The sequence below is a fragment of the Mobula birostris genome, chromosome 6, assembly GCF_030028105.1.
Source record: "Mobula birostris isolate sMobBir1 chromosome 6, sMobBir1.hap1, whole genome shotgun sequence".
Lineage (NCBI taxonomy): Eukaryota > Metazoa > Chordata > Chondrichthyes > Myliobatiformes > Myliobatidae > Mobula > Mobula birostris.
In genome coordinates, this window is record NC_092375.1 from 11774242 (window position 1) to 11794305 (window position 20064).

Consider the following 20064-nt stretch of genomic DNA (forward strand, 5'->3'; position numbering starts at 1 on the left):
AGGAAGTCTAGTACCCAAGGGCACATTCTCAGAAAAGAGGGCTGTCCATTTATAACAGAGGTGAGAAGGAATTTCTTTACCAAGATTGTGGAGAATCTGAGGAATTTAATGCCACAGTCGCCGAGAAGGCCAAGTCATTGGGTATACTGAAGGCGGAGGTTGATGGGTAAGCACGTCAAAGGTTACGGGGAGAAGGCAAGAGAATGGGGTTGAGAAGGAAAATGGCTGAGTGGTATCGATGAGCAGAATGACCTTTACTTCTGCTCCTATGTGTTATGGTCTTATAGACACATAGATGAGCATCTTAAACTCGTGCGTTTTCTCTCTACGTGTAGGCAGAATGATGCTAGAAGTTACACCGGAGTAATTGCACATACTAACTTAAACCTGCGTTTCCCGCACGCAGTCTATGAACACTGCTCCCTACTGGAGGCTGGGGACATTACACCACAATCCAAACTGGAGCTAACGATTTCGGCTATTAAAATTTCTTAAATATAACTGTGCAGGATTCTTTTTATTATTGAATTTAGTGTATGCAAAATAGATTGAACTGCTAATAATTCTGTATATTTCAGTACATGCGGTTGATAGAATAAGCCGACCACCTCAGCCCAATGACAAGCAAGAGAAAATCTACAGACGCTGGAAACCCGAGCGACACACACAAACTGCTGAAGGAACTCAGCAGGCCAGGTCGCATCTGTGGAAAAGAGCACAGTCGACGTTTCGGACCGAGACCCTTCGGCAGGACGTTTCGGCTCGAAACGTCGACTGTACTCTTTTCCTTGAGTTCCTCCAGCATTTTGTGTGTGTTTACCATAGCTCAATGGCCGGCATTCAGGATCACAACCAGGTGGATGAGGTTGGATGCGGCTAGGACACTGGACAAAAGGCTCATTAACGCTCTCCAGCAATTTGGGAAACAGCTACATTTTCAAACATCTCCTTTCAAGTGTAGTAATGTTTGCACATTCCCCAAATTCTCACCCAGAAATTATAGACGGGCTCGGACGAGAATGAAAGATATCCTGTCGCAGGTGGTTCTACGGAGCGTTGAGGAGTGGACAGAAAGGGGGTAGGATGGGAGAGAGTCATTGTGGTCTGCGTGAAAGGACCGGTCTCATGGCCTTCCCCTTCCAGGAGGTTCCTACTCTTGTTACTGTTCGGGGCCGGGATTCACCTGCGGAGTGAAGTGGGGATACATCATACCGTCATGCCGGGCTCAAACAAATGGGAAATCAACATTTATCCAATAGCGAGAGTCTGTCCACGATGAGACGTTCTCTTTACGCCCCTGGCATCTTGCACTCAAGCGCAGGTTAGACCGCAATCCTAAAAGCTTCCGAACAGAGTAATCGCGTAATACAGCACGGAAATGGGCGTTCGGCCCATCTCGTCCATGACAAAATGCCCACCTAAGCCTGTCCCATTTGGTCCGTCGACCTCTAAACCTTTCTTATCCGTGCACCTGTCTTTTTTTATTTTATCTAGAGATACAGCACGGGAACGGGCCCTTCCGGGCTAATGAGCTCCCTCTGTCCAATTACACTATGTGATCAATTAACTACTAACCCATACATCTTTGGGAACATAGGAGGAAACCGGAGCACCTGGAGGAAACCCAAGGAGTCACCGTGAGAACGTGCAGTCCCTACAGGGAACCCAGATCTCTGACGCTGTGATAATATTACCCTAAACCGCAGCTACGCAAGCGTCGTGTTATTTGCGCCTTCACCTGTTGTTTTTCGCTATGTCCATCCCACATCAGTGTGCTAAAGATGCCAACCCGCTTTTAGAAGACAAAAATTCCGCGAACAAATTCCCCTGTCAACTCGGGAGTCCTGGGAGATTGCAGATGCTGGGATCGCGAGCAAAGAAAAACAACTGGCTAAAATTCTCCAGCATCTTATGTTCGTGCCTTTGTGAATTTGCAGTGAGATTAAAGAATACGTGCAGGTGCACAGAGAGAGAGAGAGAGACAGACAGACAGACAAACAGATGATTCCTTCTATCATTTATCCCCATAAACTTTCCTTCAAAATTACTGTCCGCTGGAAATACTTAAATAATAGCTCTCAGTTGACCCAATGATCCACATATTACGACCGTTTATGACGATCAACATGCTATGTCTCCAAGTTCAGGGTGAACGGGAATCCGCAAAGCTTTCACAACCGTATCTTGCCTAAGTAAAAGGGTGACGCTGTTTGGACAGCGGTGATTGGGTCGCCGCCAGGATATTGCAGGAAGGGGGAGGGCGCGATGGGAACCTCGCCTTTAACACGCAGTGGTGACGATCTGTTACAGCCGGTGCCGGTTTGAAACCTGCGCTATAAATTCAATGGTACTCTGCCTTCTGTCTTAGACTCGACTCCCTTCTCCGCTGGGTCGCAGAGAAGGAGGGGGGAGGTGACAGCCGCTTTGCAAAGAATTTTACGTACAAAATAAACATTTTGACGCATCTCCAGTTGCGAGACAAAAACATTTGAGAACTTGGAAAGTTTGCGGTGACTTGTTTTTCATAATTTAGCTTTGAGAATAACTACCTAGCGACCGGTGTGTTTTATTTTTTTTACCATACCCTGCTTTGCCTGCGGACAATGTTGTTGCTCGCCTTGTGGAGTCTGCTGGTGCTCTGCCTTGCGGGAGTGCAGCCTGCTCCCAGTCAGAGGCACGCCGAGCGCAATCTGTTCCCCCTGCGACCGGAATGGAGAAGGAGAAATGGGGTAGTGCAAGCGGTGGATCGGATTTACGCGGGGGACGGCAAGCTCGGTTACATGCTGTACGCAGACGGTAAGAGATTCCTGCTGGACCTGCAGCGGGACGAAGCTGTCACCTCGCCCCGCTTCGGCGCCTCTATCGTGGGGGGCTTGGAGCTTGACGATGGGACGAGCGGCCGCTGCTACTACCGGGGGACAGTGGACAATAACCCGGTGTCGCTTGCCGTCTTCAATGTGTGCGGGGCACTGGACGGTTTCTTCGCCCTGGGCAAATCGCGCTACACCATCAGCCCGTTGGGCGACATCGGTTCCCGGGGCCATCGGGCATTCGGTGACGGCTCGGAGCCGGTGCTTCACGTCTTCACCAAGGATGCTTTCAGGTTCCAGACTTTGGCACAGCCCAACCGGTGCGAAAGCCGTGACAAGGACGGGCAGCCTGCCAAGCGCAAGCATCCCAACTCCTCCGACAGCCCGGGAGAGCCGAAGCAGCCCGGGCGCTCCAAGCGCTCGGTGTCCCGGCCGCGGTATGTGAAGCTGCTGCTGGTGGCCGACGCATCCATGTCCAGCAAGTACGGGCGCAACATCCAGCACTACCTCCTGACGCTGGCTTCCATCGCTTCCAAGCTCTTCGGCCACGCCAGCATCGAGAACGCCGTGCGCCTGTCCGTGGTCAACATCACTGTGGTCAGCCAGGCGGCCGAAGGGCCACAGGTCGACAAGAACGCCGCGGCCACCCTGAAGAGTTTCTGTAAGTGGCAGCATGCCAGGTACGGCGGGACGGACGGGCAGACGGAGCGATACGATGCTGCTCTCCTGTTCACCCGAGAGGTAAGCCACTTAACCCCTGGTCCGTGTCTTTAAACCCCTGCCCAGTGCCAGTAACGTGCACCTTCCGCTGCCTGCTTTGAGAACGTTCCCTGTGCGATAGTGGATTCGAGTATTGGCGGGAAAAGGACACTTAGACCAAAGGACTCCGACCCTTTGGCCCCAGTGACTAAAGATTTGTGTGTGGGGGGGGGAGGGGTGAGTTAACTTTGTAAAATTGTTATTAATCTCCTGGTGAATGAACTAATTGGTTTTCCTCCAACCAATTTGCAAAATTGCTTCAAAAATAATCTTTATGACACCCCAGGGGCATTTCAGAATCTCCGAGATAGACACACAGATAATAGGAAAATGGAGGGCTATGTGGGAGGGAAAGCTTAGATTGATGTTAGACTAGGTTAAAAGGTCGACACAACATCGTGAGCCAAAGGGTCTGTACTGTGCTGTGATGTTCCGTGTTTAATGGAGTGAACTGTCTCAAGGTATTGTGACCAATCTCCTCTCGCCTTTTTCCCCTCATGCCACCCGCCCTATCACCCCATCTCTTTCCCCTCCCCGTCCTTTCAATCTGCCCACCGCCCACACATTGGTTCCTCCGATTCCCCTCCATACCCTTTATTCCGTGGTCCACTGTCCTCTCCTATTATACTCCATCTTCTTCAGCTCTTTGTCACTTCCACCTATCGCCTCTTGCATCATTATCTGTCTCCCCTCTCCCTCATCTGCCTTCCAGCCCCCTCACCTGGATCTACCTGGATAACCCGCCATCTCTTGGCTCCGCCCTTTCCCCCTCACGTGTTAATATCGGCTATCTCTCGCCCTCTTTCTTTCGAGTCCCGATGAAGAGACTGGACCCGTTGACTGTCCATGGTCTGTACTGTGCTGTGATGTTCTGTGTTCTAGTCCGGGGTTTTGAAAATAAATCCTACTGCTGGCTGTCACTTGTCAAGCTGTTCGACGGGCATGCCCTTGGGATCCCGAGTGTCAATGTTTAGTTCACTGATGGACGGCTGCCCGTCCCTTCGGTTCGGGGTGGCAAGCACTTGGAGAGCGCCGGCGGACGAAGTCAGCCTGAACCAGCAAATCCGAGGCAGCGAGATGTTTGTAAACACTGCCGCATCGCTTGCAAGCTTGGAGCACGTGTTCGCGAAATTAAAGGGGCGCCAAGCTCATTGAAGCGTCCTCTGCCAAATGTTATTCCGCAATCGTTCACAGACATGTTGTGCCAGTCAAGTGCATTGTGTCATGACGGATAATTTATGGCCGTATTCCCTCTGCGAGCTAGTGACGCTGTTTTGCCAGGCGTTTTAAATTTCTCATTGAAGCGCTTGGAGGAACCCTTGCTAACAGAATCCTCCACCTCACTCTCGCTGTTTCTGCAGGTTTGTGTTATTTATTCTATCTGTTTAGATCAGGGGTTTCCCAACCTTTTTTTAATGCCATGGACCAATACGATTAAGCAAGAGGTCCGTGGCACCAAGTTGGGAACCCCAGATTGAGAGGTACAGCACGGAACAGGCCCTTGGAGCCGCCCAGCCCACCAACCAACCTACGTAACCTGAGCCTAATCGCAAATGGACAGTGGGAGGAAACGGCACCCGGAGGAAACCCCGGCGCTCTCCAAGAAAAACGTACAAACTGTGAAGTCCGGTACCGCTAGCTGTAGACTGCAGGACAGTAACAGTGAGAAGAGGGGCCTGGTAATCCACGCCCTGATTATTTGGGTGTGTATTCTCTTCTGTCTCCACTCCCTGCGCCACAACCCCAGGATCACCTGGTCACCTATTCCATCCTCCTTTCCTACTAACCCACACGTCAATCCCCATTCCTTCCCTCAATCATTTATTAATAAGATTTATCACCTGCTCCAATTGCGTCGGAATATTTTGTACATTTCTCGTTGCCACACTATAGGAAGGAAATTATTGCACTGGCAAGAGTGCAGAGGAGATTCACTTGGATGTTAGACCATAAGACATAAGAACAGAATTAGGCCATTCAGCCCGTCGAGTCTGCTCTGCCATTCTATCATGGCTGATTTATTATCTCTCTTAACCCCAGTATCCTGCCTTCTCCACGTAGCCTTTAATGCTCTTGCTAATCAAAAACCTACCAACCACCTCTTTAAATATACCCAGTGACTTGGCCTCCACAGATTCACCACCTGGTTAAAGAAATTTCTCCTTATCTTTGTTCTAGGGGACACCTTTCCAACCTGAGGCTGAGCCTCTAGTCCTAGATGCTGCCACTATGGGAAACATGTTGCCTGTAACATGGATGATTTTGGTGATGTGGAGAAAATAGATAGGTCGGGCTTGTTTTCCTTGCAGCAAAGTAAGTCAAGGGGTGACCTGATGAGGGCATAGATAGGGTAGAGAGTCAAAATGTTTTTTCCATGCTAGGGACATCTAAAACAAGGGGTCATAGATTTAAGGTTGGGGACTGATAGGGGATGGCACAGTAGCATAGCAGTTAGTGTAATACTTTTATAGTGCCAGCAACCTGGGTTTAATTCCCGCCATTGTTTGTAACAAGTTTGTACAATCCCTGCATGACCACATGGGTTTCCTCCGGAGTGCTCCGGGGTTTTGACCCGCATCCCAAAGACATACAGGTTTGTCGGTTAATTGGTCACATGGGTGTAATTGTGCAATGTGGGCTTGTTGGGGCAGAAGTGCCTGTTGCCATACTGTATCTCAAAATTTTAAAAAATTTTAAAAAATTTAAAGATCCTAGCAATAAAATTATTACATAGTGGTTGATATCCAGAACATGCTACCAGAGGAGGTGCAGGAAACTGCTTAAGGAGAATTTAGACAGATATTTAACTAGACAGCGTATACAGTACTAATATAGGCGAATGGATTAGTGTAAATGGGCACACTCCTGAACCCATTCTATTAATTCTACTGTTTCTTTATATCTACTATGAATGCCTGCAAGAAAATGAATCTCAGGGTAGTACAGTGGATTCCAGTTAATTGGGACACATCAAGACCAGTACAGTTTGACCGAATTAAGCAGCTGTCCCAATTCGGTGAAGTTTCATGGAAATAGTTAAAATGGTATAAAAAAAGACAAACTACCATTTAACTGATTAACAACTGTATATTTAAATGAAATGCAGAACAAATTGGAAGACTATCAATACTACTACAGTACTATAAAACTGTGTATTAGTTCCCTATAGTTATCAAAGGTTGAATCATGGTGTTGTGTTCTTTTGACTATAAATGAACAAAATCAGCACCAATACCTTAGTGTGGAAAATGTACTGCCTTCATGCAATTTTTGACAATTGCATCCTCCAACTCTTCATTTTCATTGTAACATTGAAGATGATTTTTGATAACCTTCAAATTCTTTGTAGTTCCTAACTTGATGAAATAGTGAAATTAGTGAAATCATTCCAATTTTACTCTCAACTATTTCTGGCATCTCCAAGCCAGAAGGCTTGAAACCACAGTGAGTAAACCTGTTCTGAATTATCTTGTTGCTTGTTCCTCACTAGCTAACAATGACAAAATTTGCTGTTTTTTTAACACAAGTACACACATTTGTTGCTATTTTTAAACTGTTCATCAAAGTATGCTGTGGTGCTTAGTGGACAGACAAGTGCACACCTATGACACTAATTCAGCAACAGTCTCCTGTCCAAATTAAACTGTGCAGTGTCCCAAATAATCAAAAGGAATCCTGGCTATTTTTCAATTAGTTTTTGTTCTTTAAGAGTTGTCCTAAATAAGTGGCTTCTCCTATCAACCAATGGCCCAATTAACCAAATACACTGTATATGGTGACATTTAGATACATTGATAACAAATTTACTTAGAACTTTGGACTTTGAACCAGCATAGATGACTTCACTCACTTCAACTCTGAACTCATTCCACAATCTACAGATGCCCTTTTAAGGGCCCCTATGACTCAAGTTCTCAGTATTATTTGTTTAGTTTTTATCTGCAAAATTTGTCACCTTTTGCTTATTGGTTGTTTAGCAGTCTTTGTTTATGTATAGTTTTTCATTCTATTGTATGTCTTTATTTTCCTGTATATGCCTGCAAGAAAATGAATCCCTAGGTAGTATGTGGTGACCTATGTCCTTTGGTAATAAATTTACTTTGAAAAGGTCAGCATGGAAGTGATGGGCTGAAGGGCCTGATTCTCTGCTCTGTGATTGATATTAAGCAATGGCATTTTTAAGTGAATTGCAATGCTATCACTTGTGCAAGTTCTTTTATCCTGTAGGTGCTTCTTAAAGTGTCAAGGGTAATGCTTGTATAGTTTTGGCACCGTTCCATGTCTATTTATCTACTCCTCCCACTAAAGTGATTGCATTAGTAAAGCCATGGAAATTCAACTGTTCCAAAATTGTCCTTAATAAAACGCCAGATTTCAGAATGAGGTGAACCACCACAGTCATCTTAAACACAAGAGATTCTGCAGATGTTGGAAGTCCAGAGTAATACATATACACACGAAATGCTGGAGGAACTCAGCAGATCAGGCAGCATCTATGGGCTGGCTCCCTTCATCTGGAAACCGCAGTTGGAAAACACTTTTGGAGTCTGGGTGTCACTGACAATGCCAGCTTTTATTACCCATCCCTCACTGTCCTTGAGAAGATGATGAGATGCCTAGAACCACAGCAGTCTAGGATATAGACTGTGTATTCACCCTCGTAATTCCAAGATTCAGATTTAATACTGGAAAGGTTTTTCTAACTCTGGATTGCAAACTAAGGAAGTATTATTTCACATCGTTGCCATACCCATACTCACCCCTTGCCCAAGCTAACATGAGTTGTTTATTAGTTTTCCTATTGAAAATCAAATGCAGAACCAGTACATGGACCACGTGGTGGAGGGAAAACCATGGTATTGATGGTTACAGTGTCCTGACATTGACTTGGACACTAATGTGCATTGACTGCATTGAGTGTGTAACCAGAGGCACTCACATTCCTCAATGACCATCTGCCTGACCTCTCGTTAATATTAGTTGAAGGAGCGGTGAGTCATGGTGAAGAGAGGTGGAGTTCCTTGGGGCCAGTACTGGGACTGCTGCTTTTAATATTAATTCATGTTTAGGGCACAATTCCCAGGTCAAATTCAAAGTTGAATTTATTGTAATATGCACTATTGCTTGTATGCGCAAATGCAATAAAAAAAATACTTCGAGCAGCATCACAGTCACATAGCATCAAATGCGCAACATTCACAAGAGAAACAAATCATACAAATATTGCACAAGGAAGAGCAGAATTAGAACGAGACCATTGTAGAGAAAGTGGTCACAGTGTTGCTATACTGAGTTAGTCATTAGGATTGTGCAGATTGGCTTAATATCCAAATCATTGAAGGGAAGCAGCTGTTCCTGAAACTGGTGGTACGGGACTCTAGGCTTCTGTACCTCCTGCTCAATGGTAGCCATGGTCGAGGTGCTGCAGAAGGGTTGGAGGGAGAGTGAGCCATGGATGGTGGCAGAACAGTAAACCAGAACCCTGCACAAACAATCCCAAGACCTAAGAGCAACACAGTATACAGCAGGTAGAATCACAGCACCAGAGGTCCAAGTTTAATCTCAGCCTCTTGGTACTGTCTGTGTGGAGCCGTACATTCTTCCTGTGGCCACATGGGTTTTGCCTGAATGTTCCTGTTTCTCTGGCCAGCCTCCATCCCCCTCCACATCCCAAAGATGTATGAGTTAGTGAATTAATGGACAAATGGAGAGTTGGTGGGTAGGTGGGAGAGAATGGGAAGTGACTTACACTCGGAGGGATTGTTCCCCAGGAAGCCGAGATGGTTCCTGGGTGCCGAATAATCTCTTTCTGTGTTGTTCTACAGGTAAGATAAATGTTCCATCAGGCACTGAACATCCAGGATTAAAAGAAGTACAGTCCAGTCATTAGCAATAATAAACACAAAACAACAGGGTTGTCATGCAACACACACACTCACAAAATGCTGGAGGAACTCAGCAGGTTGGGTAGCATCTATAGAGACATGGCCCAGAATGTCTACTGTTTATTCCCCTCCATAGATGCTGAGCTCCGCCAACATTTTGTGTGTTGCTCAAGATCTCTAGCATCTGCAGAATCTCTCGTCTAGGATTGTCATACAGAGTGCTCTTGTTGACTGACGTCATTTGGGGAAGAGATCTGTTGTCTTCATCCATAAGATAGAGAAGCAGAATTAGGCCATTTGGCCCATCGAGTCTGCTCCCCAGTTCCATCATGGCTGATTTATTGAGCATCTCAAACTCATCCAGTGCGTGATTCCAGACCCACCCATGGAGTGGACTCGTGGTAGCTGTGTGAGATAGCCAGCTAGCCACTCAGCTCCAGAGCAGCAAATGTGTGGCATTAACAGTAACACCCAGATTCAAGAACAGGCTTTGAACAAAGAGTAGAGGAGTCGGTGTAAACTGGTGAACAAGTGGCAGTTCCAGGCTCAGGACTGGGGGTGTTACATGTTGGCAGCGAGAACAAGGAGACGTAACACAAGTAGAGGACACGAGTGGAAGGGTGTACGAGGCTCAGTAGTCTAGGGATAAGTGGAGTATTGTGATCAGTTTAGGCTGCCCTGCTATACAACAGATGTTATTAAACTGGAAAGAGTACAGACAAGATTTACAAGGATGCTGTCATGACTCAAGGACCTGAGTATCAGGAAAGAAGGTACGCAGGCTTGGACTTTATTCCTTGGAATGTAGGAGACAGGGTGGTAGCCTTATAGAGGTGCATAAGTTCATGAGGGGCATCGACAGGATGATATGACAACATATACAGTATGTACTTTGGTAATAAATCTGCACACTTTTTTAATCACAGGTTTGGGAAATCAAGAACTATAGGTTTAAAGTGAGAGGAGTAAGATTGATAGGAACGGGGGGAAACCTTTTTTACACAGGGTGGTGTGTATGTTCTGCCAATGGAAATGGCTGAGGTAAGATTCAAGATTCAAGTTTATTTATCACCTGTACATCGAAACGTACAGTAAAATGTGTAGATTGCATTAGCAACCAACACACTCGATGGTATGCTGGTGTCAGCCCGCAAAAAAATTGGGCAGGTACGTGGATAGGAAAGGTTTGGAAGTTTATGGGCCAAATACAGCTAATTAGAGAGCCACCTTAGATGTGCATCTTGGTTGGCATGGACTAGATGGGCCAAAGGGCCTATTTCCCTGCTGTATAACCATAAGGAGTCACCTACCCTCATAACATCACAAGGGTAGAATGACATTGTTCAAAAACATCAGCAGTTAAGCCAGTTTCAGCAGCTACTTCTCTGTTTAGAGACCTCTGAGACTGCTTTTGGAAAGTCATTGGCTTGTGCTTTAGAATATAGCAAGGATGTAATGCTCAGGCATTGCTCAAACCAAATCTGGAGTATCGTAAGTAGTTTGGACGTGCTGGCATTGGAGAGGGTCCAGAGGTGGTTCTTGAGAATGATTTCAGGAATGAAACAGTTAACCTAGGAACGCTGGAAGGCTCTGGGCCTGTACTGACTGGAGTTTAAAAGAATGAGGGGGTGATCTCATTGAACGCTATCGAATATTGAAAAGGCCTAGATAGTTATATGTAGAAAGGATGCTTCCTATATTTGGGGAGTCTAGGCCAAAAGAGCACAGCTTCAGAATACAAGGGTGTCACTTTAGAACGGAGATGAGGAATTTCTTTAGCCAGTGGGTGGTGAATCAGTGGAATTCATTGCCACAGACCTCTGTGGAGGTCAAGTCATTGGGTGTACTCAAAGCGGAGGTTGATAGGTTCTTAATTAGTCAGGGCATCAAAAGTTACAAAGAGAAGGCAGGAGACTGAGTCAACTCTCCTCATCTGGATCAGAATCAGAATCAGGTTTATTATCACCGGCATGTGTCATGAAATTTGTTAACTTAGCAGCAGCAGTTCAATGCAATACATAATATAGAAGAAGAAGAAACCAATAATAAAATAATAAACAAATCAATTATAGTATACAGTATGTGTACCAAACAGATCAAAATTGTGTAAAAAACAGAAATAATATACATTTTAAAAAAGTGTAGTAGTATTCACGGGTTCAAAGTCCATTTAGGAATCGGAATCCACCTATCACCTGCAGTTCTTGCCTTGCCTCTTCCTCTCATTTGATTATACTGGCTATCTACCCTCTATCTTTCTCTCGGGAAATGAGAACACTTCCTTTCACAGATGCTGCCTGGCGCACTGAGTCCCTTCAGCAGTTTCTCTTTTTTCTCTCTGTAGATTCCAGCATCTACAGTCTCTCGTGTATTCACTTTATTCTCTCTCAGTCCAACCCGATAGTCGTCCCTTCAACGCATGCACTCGAGCCACTTAACGTCAATTTTTAACGTCTTTTTTCCAAAGAAGACCCAAAGGGGACAGTGCTGTGAATCTTAAAATATTTATTTTTTTAGAGAATCAGCACAGTAACAGGCCCTTCCAGACCACGAATCGGTGCCACCCAATTCCATCCATGTGACCAATTGACCTACTAACCTCTACATCTTTGGAATGTAGGAGGAAACCAAAGACCCAGAGGAACACCACACAGTCACGGGGAGAACATACAAACTCCTTACAGACAGTGGCAGGAATTGAACCTGTGTTCCGGGTGCTGTAATAGAATTACAATAACAGCTACACTACCATGTTGCCACAATACTACTTGAAGCTCCAACAGTACATAACAACTGTATTTTCAACAGAGTTTGGCATATACTTTCAACATGCACTCAGTGGGTACTTTATTAGGTACAGGAGTGGAATGTGATAGAATCTTCTGCTGCTGCAGCCCATAACCACTTCAAGCTTCAATGTGTTCTGCTTTCTTCTGCATACCACTGTTGTAACGCGAGGTTATTTGTATATCTTCTAAGTTCTTCCAAGCTGTCATAAGACATAGGAGCAGAATTAGGCCATTTGGCTCATTGAGTTTGTTCTGCTGTTTGATCATTTCCTGCTTAACCAAATTCTCCTTCCTTCTCCCCATAACCTTTCATGCCCTGACTAATCAAGAACTATCAACCTTTGCCTTAAATGTACCCTGGGACTGGTCTCACAGCTGCCTGTGGCAACAAATTCCACAGATTCAGCACCCTCTGGTGAAAGAAGGTTCTCCACATCTCTAAATTCATGTCTGCATGTCAATCCCAGTATCAACAGAATTACCCCATTGACCACTCAGTGGAAGAACAGAGGAATCTTGAGGTCCACAATCATAGATCCCTCGGAGCTCCTTCGCAAGGTGATAGCGTGGTTAAGGCATATGGCGGGTTAGACTTCATTACTCAGAGATTGAGTTCAAAAGCTGCCAGGTAATGTTGTAGCTCCATAAAACTCTGATCATTGTGTCGAGTTTTGGTTGCCTCATTGTAGGAAAGATGTGGAAGCTTTACAGGGACTTGGACTGACTTTTATCCGCACTGGGGTGATACTGTGTTGCTGACAGGGTTACAGTACGTGATTATTGCATTGGCACTGGCGCTAAAGTGTAGGCAACTTCACCATGTGTGGCCCAAACCTGGCTGTGAAAGAAAGAATATTAGGCACTGGGCTCACAACTCCATCCTGTTAAAAAAAAAACACCAACAGAAGCTCCAAAGACCTCATCCCTGGGAAAGGAAGGATCTTTGAATATGGACAACACTTGGGGACAATGTGAAAGACTGTCTCGAGACAGAGGTCACCAGCGAGTTACTGCTAGAGGCCTAATGCTCTAGTAGGGCTGATGGGCTTAAGTAAGTAAAGTGTTGCCAGGAGGATTAAAGTGTTTGAACTGCAGCTATGGCATTGGTATTTTGATCCTGGCACTGCCCTTACTCTGTTATAGAACAGTACAACACATTACAGTCCATCGGCCCAGAATGTTGTGCCAACCTTTGAACCTACTGTAAGATCAATCTAACAATTCCACCCCACATAACCGTCCATTTTTTTCATCCATCCATAAGATCATAAAACATAGGAGCAGAATTTGGGCCATTCAGCCCATTGAGTCTGCTCCACCATTCATGGCTAATTTATTATCTCTCTTAACGCCATTCTCCTGCCTTCTCCCCATAATCTTTAATGCCCTTATAAATCAAGAACCTATCAACCCCTGCTTTAAATATACTGAATGACGTAACCTCCACAGCAGTCTGCGGCAGTGAATTCCACAGATTCATCACACTCTGGCTAATGAAATTCCTCCTCATCTCTATTCTAAATGGACGTCCTTGTATTCTGACTCTGTGCACCTTGGTCCTAAACTCAGCACTATAGGAAACATCCTCTCCACATCTACTCTGTCTAGGCCTTTCAATATTCAATAGGTTTCAATGAGATCTCCTCTCACACTTCTAAACTCCAGCAAATACAGACCCACAGACACCAAACACTCATCATATGTTAACCCTTTCACTCCCAGAATTATTCTTGTGAACCTCCTCTGGACCCTTTCCAATACCAGGACATCTTTTCGAAGATAAGGAACCAAAGCTGCTCACAATACTTCAAGTGCAGCTTCAGCATCCCATCCTTGCTCTTATAATCTGGTCTTCTTGAAATGAATGCTAACATTGACCTAACCTGTAAGTTAACCTTTACGGAATCCTACACAAGGACTCCCAAGTTCCTTTGCATGTCTGATTTTTGAATTTTCTTCCTGCTTAGAAAATAGTTAATGCCTTTATTCCTTCTACCGGTGCATGACCATAGACTTCCTTCCACTATATTCCATCTACCACTTTGATCATTCTCCCAGTCTATTCAAGTCCTTCTGCAGACTCCTTGCTTCCCTAACACTGCCTGTCCACCCCCAACCTATTCTTTATATTGTCTGCAAACCGGGTCATAAAGCCATCAATTCCATCATCCAACTCATTGACATATAATATATAAAGCAGTCCCAGTACCTGCAGAGCACCACTTGTCATGGCAGCGACCAGAATAGGTCCCCTTTGTTCTCACTCTTTGTCTCCTGCCAGTCAGCCAGTCTTGTATCTATGCTAGTAGCTCTCCTGTAATATCATGGGCTCTTGACTTGTTAAGCTGCCTCACGTGCGGCACCTTGTGAAAGGCCTTCTGAAAATCCAAGTAAATAACATCCACTGACTCTTCCTTGTCTGTTCTACCTGTTATTTCCTCAAAGAATTCCAAAAGGTTTCACCTCAAGGAAACCATCCTGACTTTGACCTACTTTATTATGTGCCCCCAAGTACCCTGAAACCTTAATAACTGCATACATCTTCCCAACCAATGAAATCAGACTCTGGGCTATAATTTCCCTTCTGCCTCCCTCCCTTTTTGAAAAGTGGAGAGTCATTTGCAATTTTCCAGACCTCCAGAACCATTCCAGAATCTAGTGATTATTGAAGGGCCAGTAATAGTATCTCCAGAATCTCTTCAGCCACCTCTTTCAGAACCCTGGGGTGTAGTTCATCTGGTCCAGGTGACTTATCTACCTTCAGACCTTTCAGTCTCCCAAGCATCTTTTCCTTAGTAATAGCAACTGCACTCACCTTTGTCACTAGCACTCTTGAATTTCAGGAAATTCTACCTATCTAAGTGTCTCTTAAATGTCCCTAACGTAGTGCATCTACCGCCCTTCCCCCGCTCCCCCCGGGAGTGTGTTCCATACACCCACCATCCTCTTTTTACGAAAATATCTACCTCGGAATCCTCCTATATTTTCCTCCAATCACCTTAAAATGATTTTCTCTCATAATAGCTATTTCCACCCTGTGTAAAAGATGCTGCCTACCTACGCCTCTTATCGTCTTGTACACCTCTATCAAGTCACATTTCATCGTTTACTCCGTAGAGAAAAGCTCTAGCTGGCTCAATCTTACCTCACAAGACATGCTCTCTAATCCAAGTAGCATCCTGGTAAATCTCTGCACCCTCTGTAAAGCTTCCCTCTTCGTTCCAATCCTGATGTGAAGGGCCTCAGCCTGAAACATCGACCGTTTATTCATTTCCATAGATGCAGCCGGACCTGCTGAGTTGCTCCATCATTCTGTGCATGTTACTCTGGATTTCCAGCATCTACAGAATCTCTGGAGTTTAGGATTCCCTTCTTCTCTCTCTCTCTTCCTCTATAAACTCTATTGGGAATCTCGTGCAACCTTTCAATCAGAATTCAGAGTGCCTTTCATTGAAGAAACCATGTCATTTGGTATATTACAGGGGGGAAATGTCCATTAATTACTTATCTATCTGCTCAACATGTGGTATGTTATTTCTGGAAGTAATTCTGAATTCCTGTCCCAATTTAGAGTGGGTGCATGGGTTCAAAGATTGAAGCAGACGTGTAGGAGCAGGTAAAACCTGTTTGGTTGGTTTGCTGAGGGGGTTTCAGTTAGAGACCAGTCAACTCCTTGTGTTTATTAATAACTATACTATGAATAGATGAACTTACTCGGGAAAGGCTGACTGCTGACAGGGTAACCATCAAATCCCACACTGGAACGTAATTGTGACCAATAACATACAAGGGGTTTTGGGTCCTAATATTGTGTAAATAGCGAACACTGGGACTGTTTGTTTCTGTATATTTGTGCATGTGACTGTATATGTTCCTACACACATCCACAGACATCTATTTATTTTCCCAACAAAATTGCATCGGCAAAAACGACAAGCATCCTAGCCATGTTACCCTGCGCCTTTAATTGGACGCATCAGTCAGTCCAAACAGTACACTGACCAGCAGACACCTGACGTGAGCAGCTTCTGATCTAAAACACCACTCATTGGCTCCTCTCTCCACTGAGTTATTTTTTATAATTACTTTTTCCTGCTGAAATGTTATTTTTCTCTCTTCCTCTCAATTTACAGTGACCTTTGAATAAATGTACTTAAACTTTGACCTACTAATGGGCAGTTTGCACAGCTGCCCTCTTCCTCAGTTACCCACCAGTTTTTGCCACCATCCACGGAGTGAGAGGAACCCCAGTTTATGAATTTCACTGGATAACTATCCTCTCTGAGAAGGAAGCAAGCATTTTAATAGCAACAAAAGCCTTAACTGCTCTGAGGTGTTCATTGAATCATCAGGTTTGCCCTGGTGGTGACCCCTTGAAACATCCCGTGGCTTATTCCTGCTCTTATTTTTTATGCTCTTGGGAGTGTTTTACGATTTTCAAAGCAGAGCTGGTGAAGGTGTAGGACATGGTATGGGAACTGCAAGGCATCTGACCAAAGATCCTTCAGTGCATTGAGGACTGTAGAATGTCCCTTCAGAGCAGCGATGAGGAGGAATTTCCTTCACAGAGGGTGGTAGATCTGTGGAATTGGTTGCCACAGACAGCTGTGGAGGCCAAGTCATTGGATATACTTAAAGCAGACGTTGGTAAATTCTTGATTAGCAAGAGTGTCAAAGGTTATGGGGAGAAGGCAGGAGAATGGTGTTGAGAGGGAAATTAAATCAGCCATGGCCGAACGGTGGAGCAGAATCAATGGGCTGAATGGCCTGATCCTGCTCCTATGTCTCATGGGCCCAGCTTTCACTTCAATTATTTTAGTCAAGTTAGTAGGCATTATAACTCCACAGTGGTACAAATACCAGTACTATGGAATCATACAGTGCAGAAATAGACCCTTCAGCCCAGCAAGCTATTCTCCTCTCGGATTCAGATTTATTATTACTGCCTTGGATGGCATGAACTTTGTTGTTTTATGGCAACAGAACAGTTCCAAATGTTCCTCTAGATAATGTCCTGGGTTGTGGATATACCAGTCTCCACCACCTCCCCAAGAAGTTTTATCCTAACACTTCTTAGCAAAATGTTTTTAAAATTATAAGAGGTGTGGATGGAGTAAAGAGTCAGAATCTCTTCCCCTGGGTAGAAATGGCAAATACCAGAGGACATGCTTTTCAGATGCATTTCCCTGCATGTTTCAATGTACATGTGATAAGTTAATCTGAATCTGACTCTGAAACTGAAACAGAGAGACAATGACTGAAGGTGATGTGAGAGAAAATTATTTTACAGAGAGTATGGTTGGGGACTGGAATGGGTTACCGGGAGAAGCAATGGAAGCAGACAGTGTGAGAAGATTATGCTTAGACTCGTGAATGTGAAGGGAATGGAGGGGAATGGAGGGATATGGATGATATGCTGAAAGAGAATATTTGGTGTAAATCGGCATCCAAACCAGGAAAATATTGTGGCTGAATGGCCTGTACAGTGCCTCGCTGGTCTTGGGTAGGTCCTTCACAAAGACCAAGGAGAGAAGAGGGGACCTCATCCAAAAGGCAGCTTAAGTGACTAAATTTGGACTGGAATCAATAACTGTCTGACTCAGAAGCATCGATCCACTGAACCACTCAACAGGACAAATGTGGCAGAGGAGAAAGCACAGCCGAGTAAAATGACTCTGTCATGAGATGTTAATTTGAACCTATCAGTTAGAAAACAAGCATATACCCTCAGTGGCCACTTTATTAGGTACATCTGTACACCTTGTTAATGCAAATATCTAATCAGCCAATCACGTGGCAGCAACGCAAAACACAAAAACATGCAGACATGGTCAAAAAGTTCAGTTGTTATTCAGACTAAACATTAGAGTGGGGTAGAAATGTGATCTAAGTGACTTTGACCATAAAATGTTTATTGGTGCTTTACAGGGGGTTTTGAGTATCTCAGAAACTGCTGACCTCTTGGGCTTTTTACACACAAAGTTCTTCAGCGTTTACAGAGAATGGTTTAAAAAACAAAAAAAAATAATTGAGTGAGTGGCAGCTCTGTGGGTGAAAATAACTTGTTAATGAGAGAGGTCAGAGGAGAATGGCCAGACTGGTTCAAGCTGACGGGAAGGCGACAGTAGCTCAGATAACCACTCGTTACAACAGGGGTGTGCAGAAGAGCATCTCTGAATGCACAACATGTCAAACCTTGAAGCGGATGGGCTACAACAGCAGAAAACCATGACATAAACATGCACAGTCACTTTTTTAGGTACAGGAAGTAACTAATGAAGTGGCTGCTGACTGTATTTTTATTGATTATTGTACTAACAATGGTGTTAAGAGTCTTTAAATATAACAATTAAGATACCTTTGGAAAATTGGAATATATATATATAACTCAGAAATACAAACAATTTTAAAGATAAAGACATAAGAAGTCAATTAGCTGTAACAGAGTTCTTCTGAGAATAAATCTGAATTTTCAATAATCTGCAATTATACAAATGTATTTATTTCAAACCCTAGCCGCAGCAATCCAGTTTAAGTGGGCAGATGTTGCAATGTTGCTGCACACTCTCCTCAAGTAATGGGAGTTGAGGTTGGATAATATCACGGAATTCTCTAATCTCTGTAACATAGTACAATCCATGAGAAACAGAAAATGAATTATTTGTTGTCCTTCAATGTAAATATTTATGTAAATATTAAACTTAATTTGAAGCATAAGACATAGAAGCAAAGTTGGGCCATTTGGCCCATCAAGTCCACTCCACCATTCAATCATAGCTGATTTATTATCTGTCTTAACCCCATTGTCCTGCATTTTCCTCATAACCTTTCATGCCCTTATTAACTTAAGTACCTACCAATTTAAATATACTGTACTTAATGACTTGGCCTCCACAGCCATCTGTGGTAAAGAATTACACAGATTCACCATCGTCTGGCCAAAGAAATTCTTCCTCATTCCTGAAGAAGAAACAGCCAATGAGCATCCTAAAGAGAAAAGACTCAGCAGCTTGGGCAGCATCAATGGAAACGAGTCGACTTTGAAAGGTCTCGGCCTGAAACGTCAACTCTTTATTCCTTTGCAGTGATGCTGCCTGGCCTCCTGACAGGGGAAGAGAGAATACCTGGTGCAGGTTGTGTCTTTGACTATCCGGCTGCTTTACCGAGGCAACAAAAAGTGTCAACAGAGTCCACAGGGGAGAAGCTGACCATTTTAGCCCACTTTAGATAGATATGGCTCTGAACAACCTCTTGCTCAAACTCTAACTTGAGTCTAATACATTTTATTTCTCTCGCTCACAGAATCTATGCGGACACCAGTCGTGTGACACCTTGGGAATGGCAGATGTGGGGACCATCTGCTCCCCTCACCGTAGCTGTGCAATCATTGAGGACGACGGGCTCCACGCTGCGTTCACAGTCGCTCATGAAGTTGGTAAGTTAAAGAAAGCTGAGTCGTAAATTGCCCACTCAAGAGACTCCACAACAACTTACAGGGAAAATAAGCCTGTCTCAGACAACAGCTCAAGCATTACCTGCATCTGCTTAGAGCTCAAAACTTGCGTAAACATGGGTTAACACAATGCAATGAGAGATTAGCATGTGAGTGCTAGAGCAGGAGCTGGACTGCATTTTCCCAGTTCTGGCTGCTTCAGAGTAGATGACGCTGAGCTTTGGCAGTAGTACAAAGGACCAGTATCATTGATTATGTCTGTTGGGGAGGAGGTACAAGAGCCAGAGGACCCACACTCAAGAACCACTTCTTCCCGCTCCATCATCAAACAGTCCATGAAATGGTTTAAACTGAGAACTGACTAGAGT

At 44.5% G+C, this 20064-nt stretch overlaps 1 protein-coding gene across 1 annotated transcript in view; it reads left to right on the forward strand.

The window, feature by feature from the left end:
• Positions 1-2355: 2355 nt before the first annotated feature.
• Positions 2356-20064, forward strand: part of adamts5 (ADAM metallopeptidase with thrombospondin type 1 motif, 5 (aggrecanase-2)) — a 58579-nt gene continuing 40870 nt past the window's right edge. The window contains exons 1-2 of the mRNA XM_072259871.1: positions 2356-3551; positions 19546-19678. Coding sequence (XP_072115972.1) covers positions 2604-3551; positions 19546-19678 — 1081 coding nt within the window. The 5' untranslated portion in view covers positions 2356-2603. The remainder of the gene's footprint in view (positions 3552-19545; positions 19679-20064) is intronic.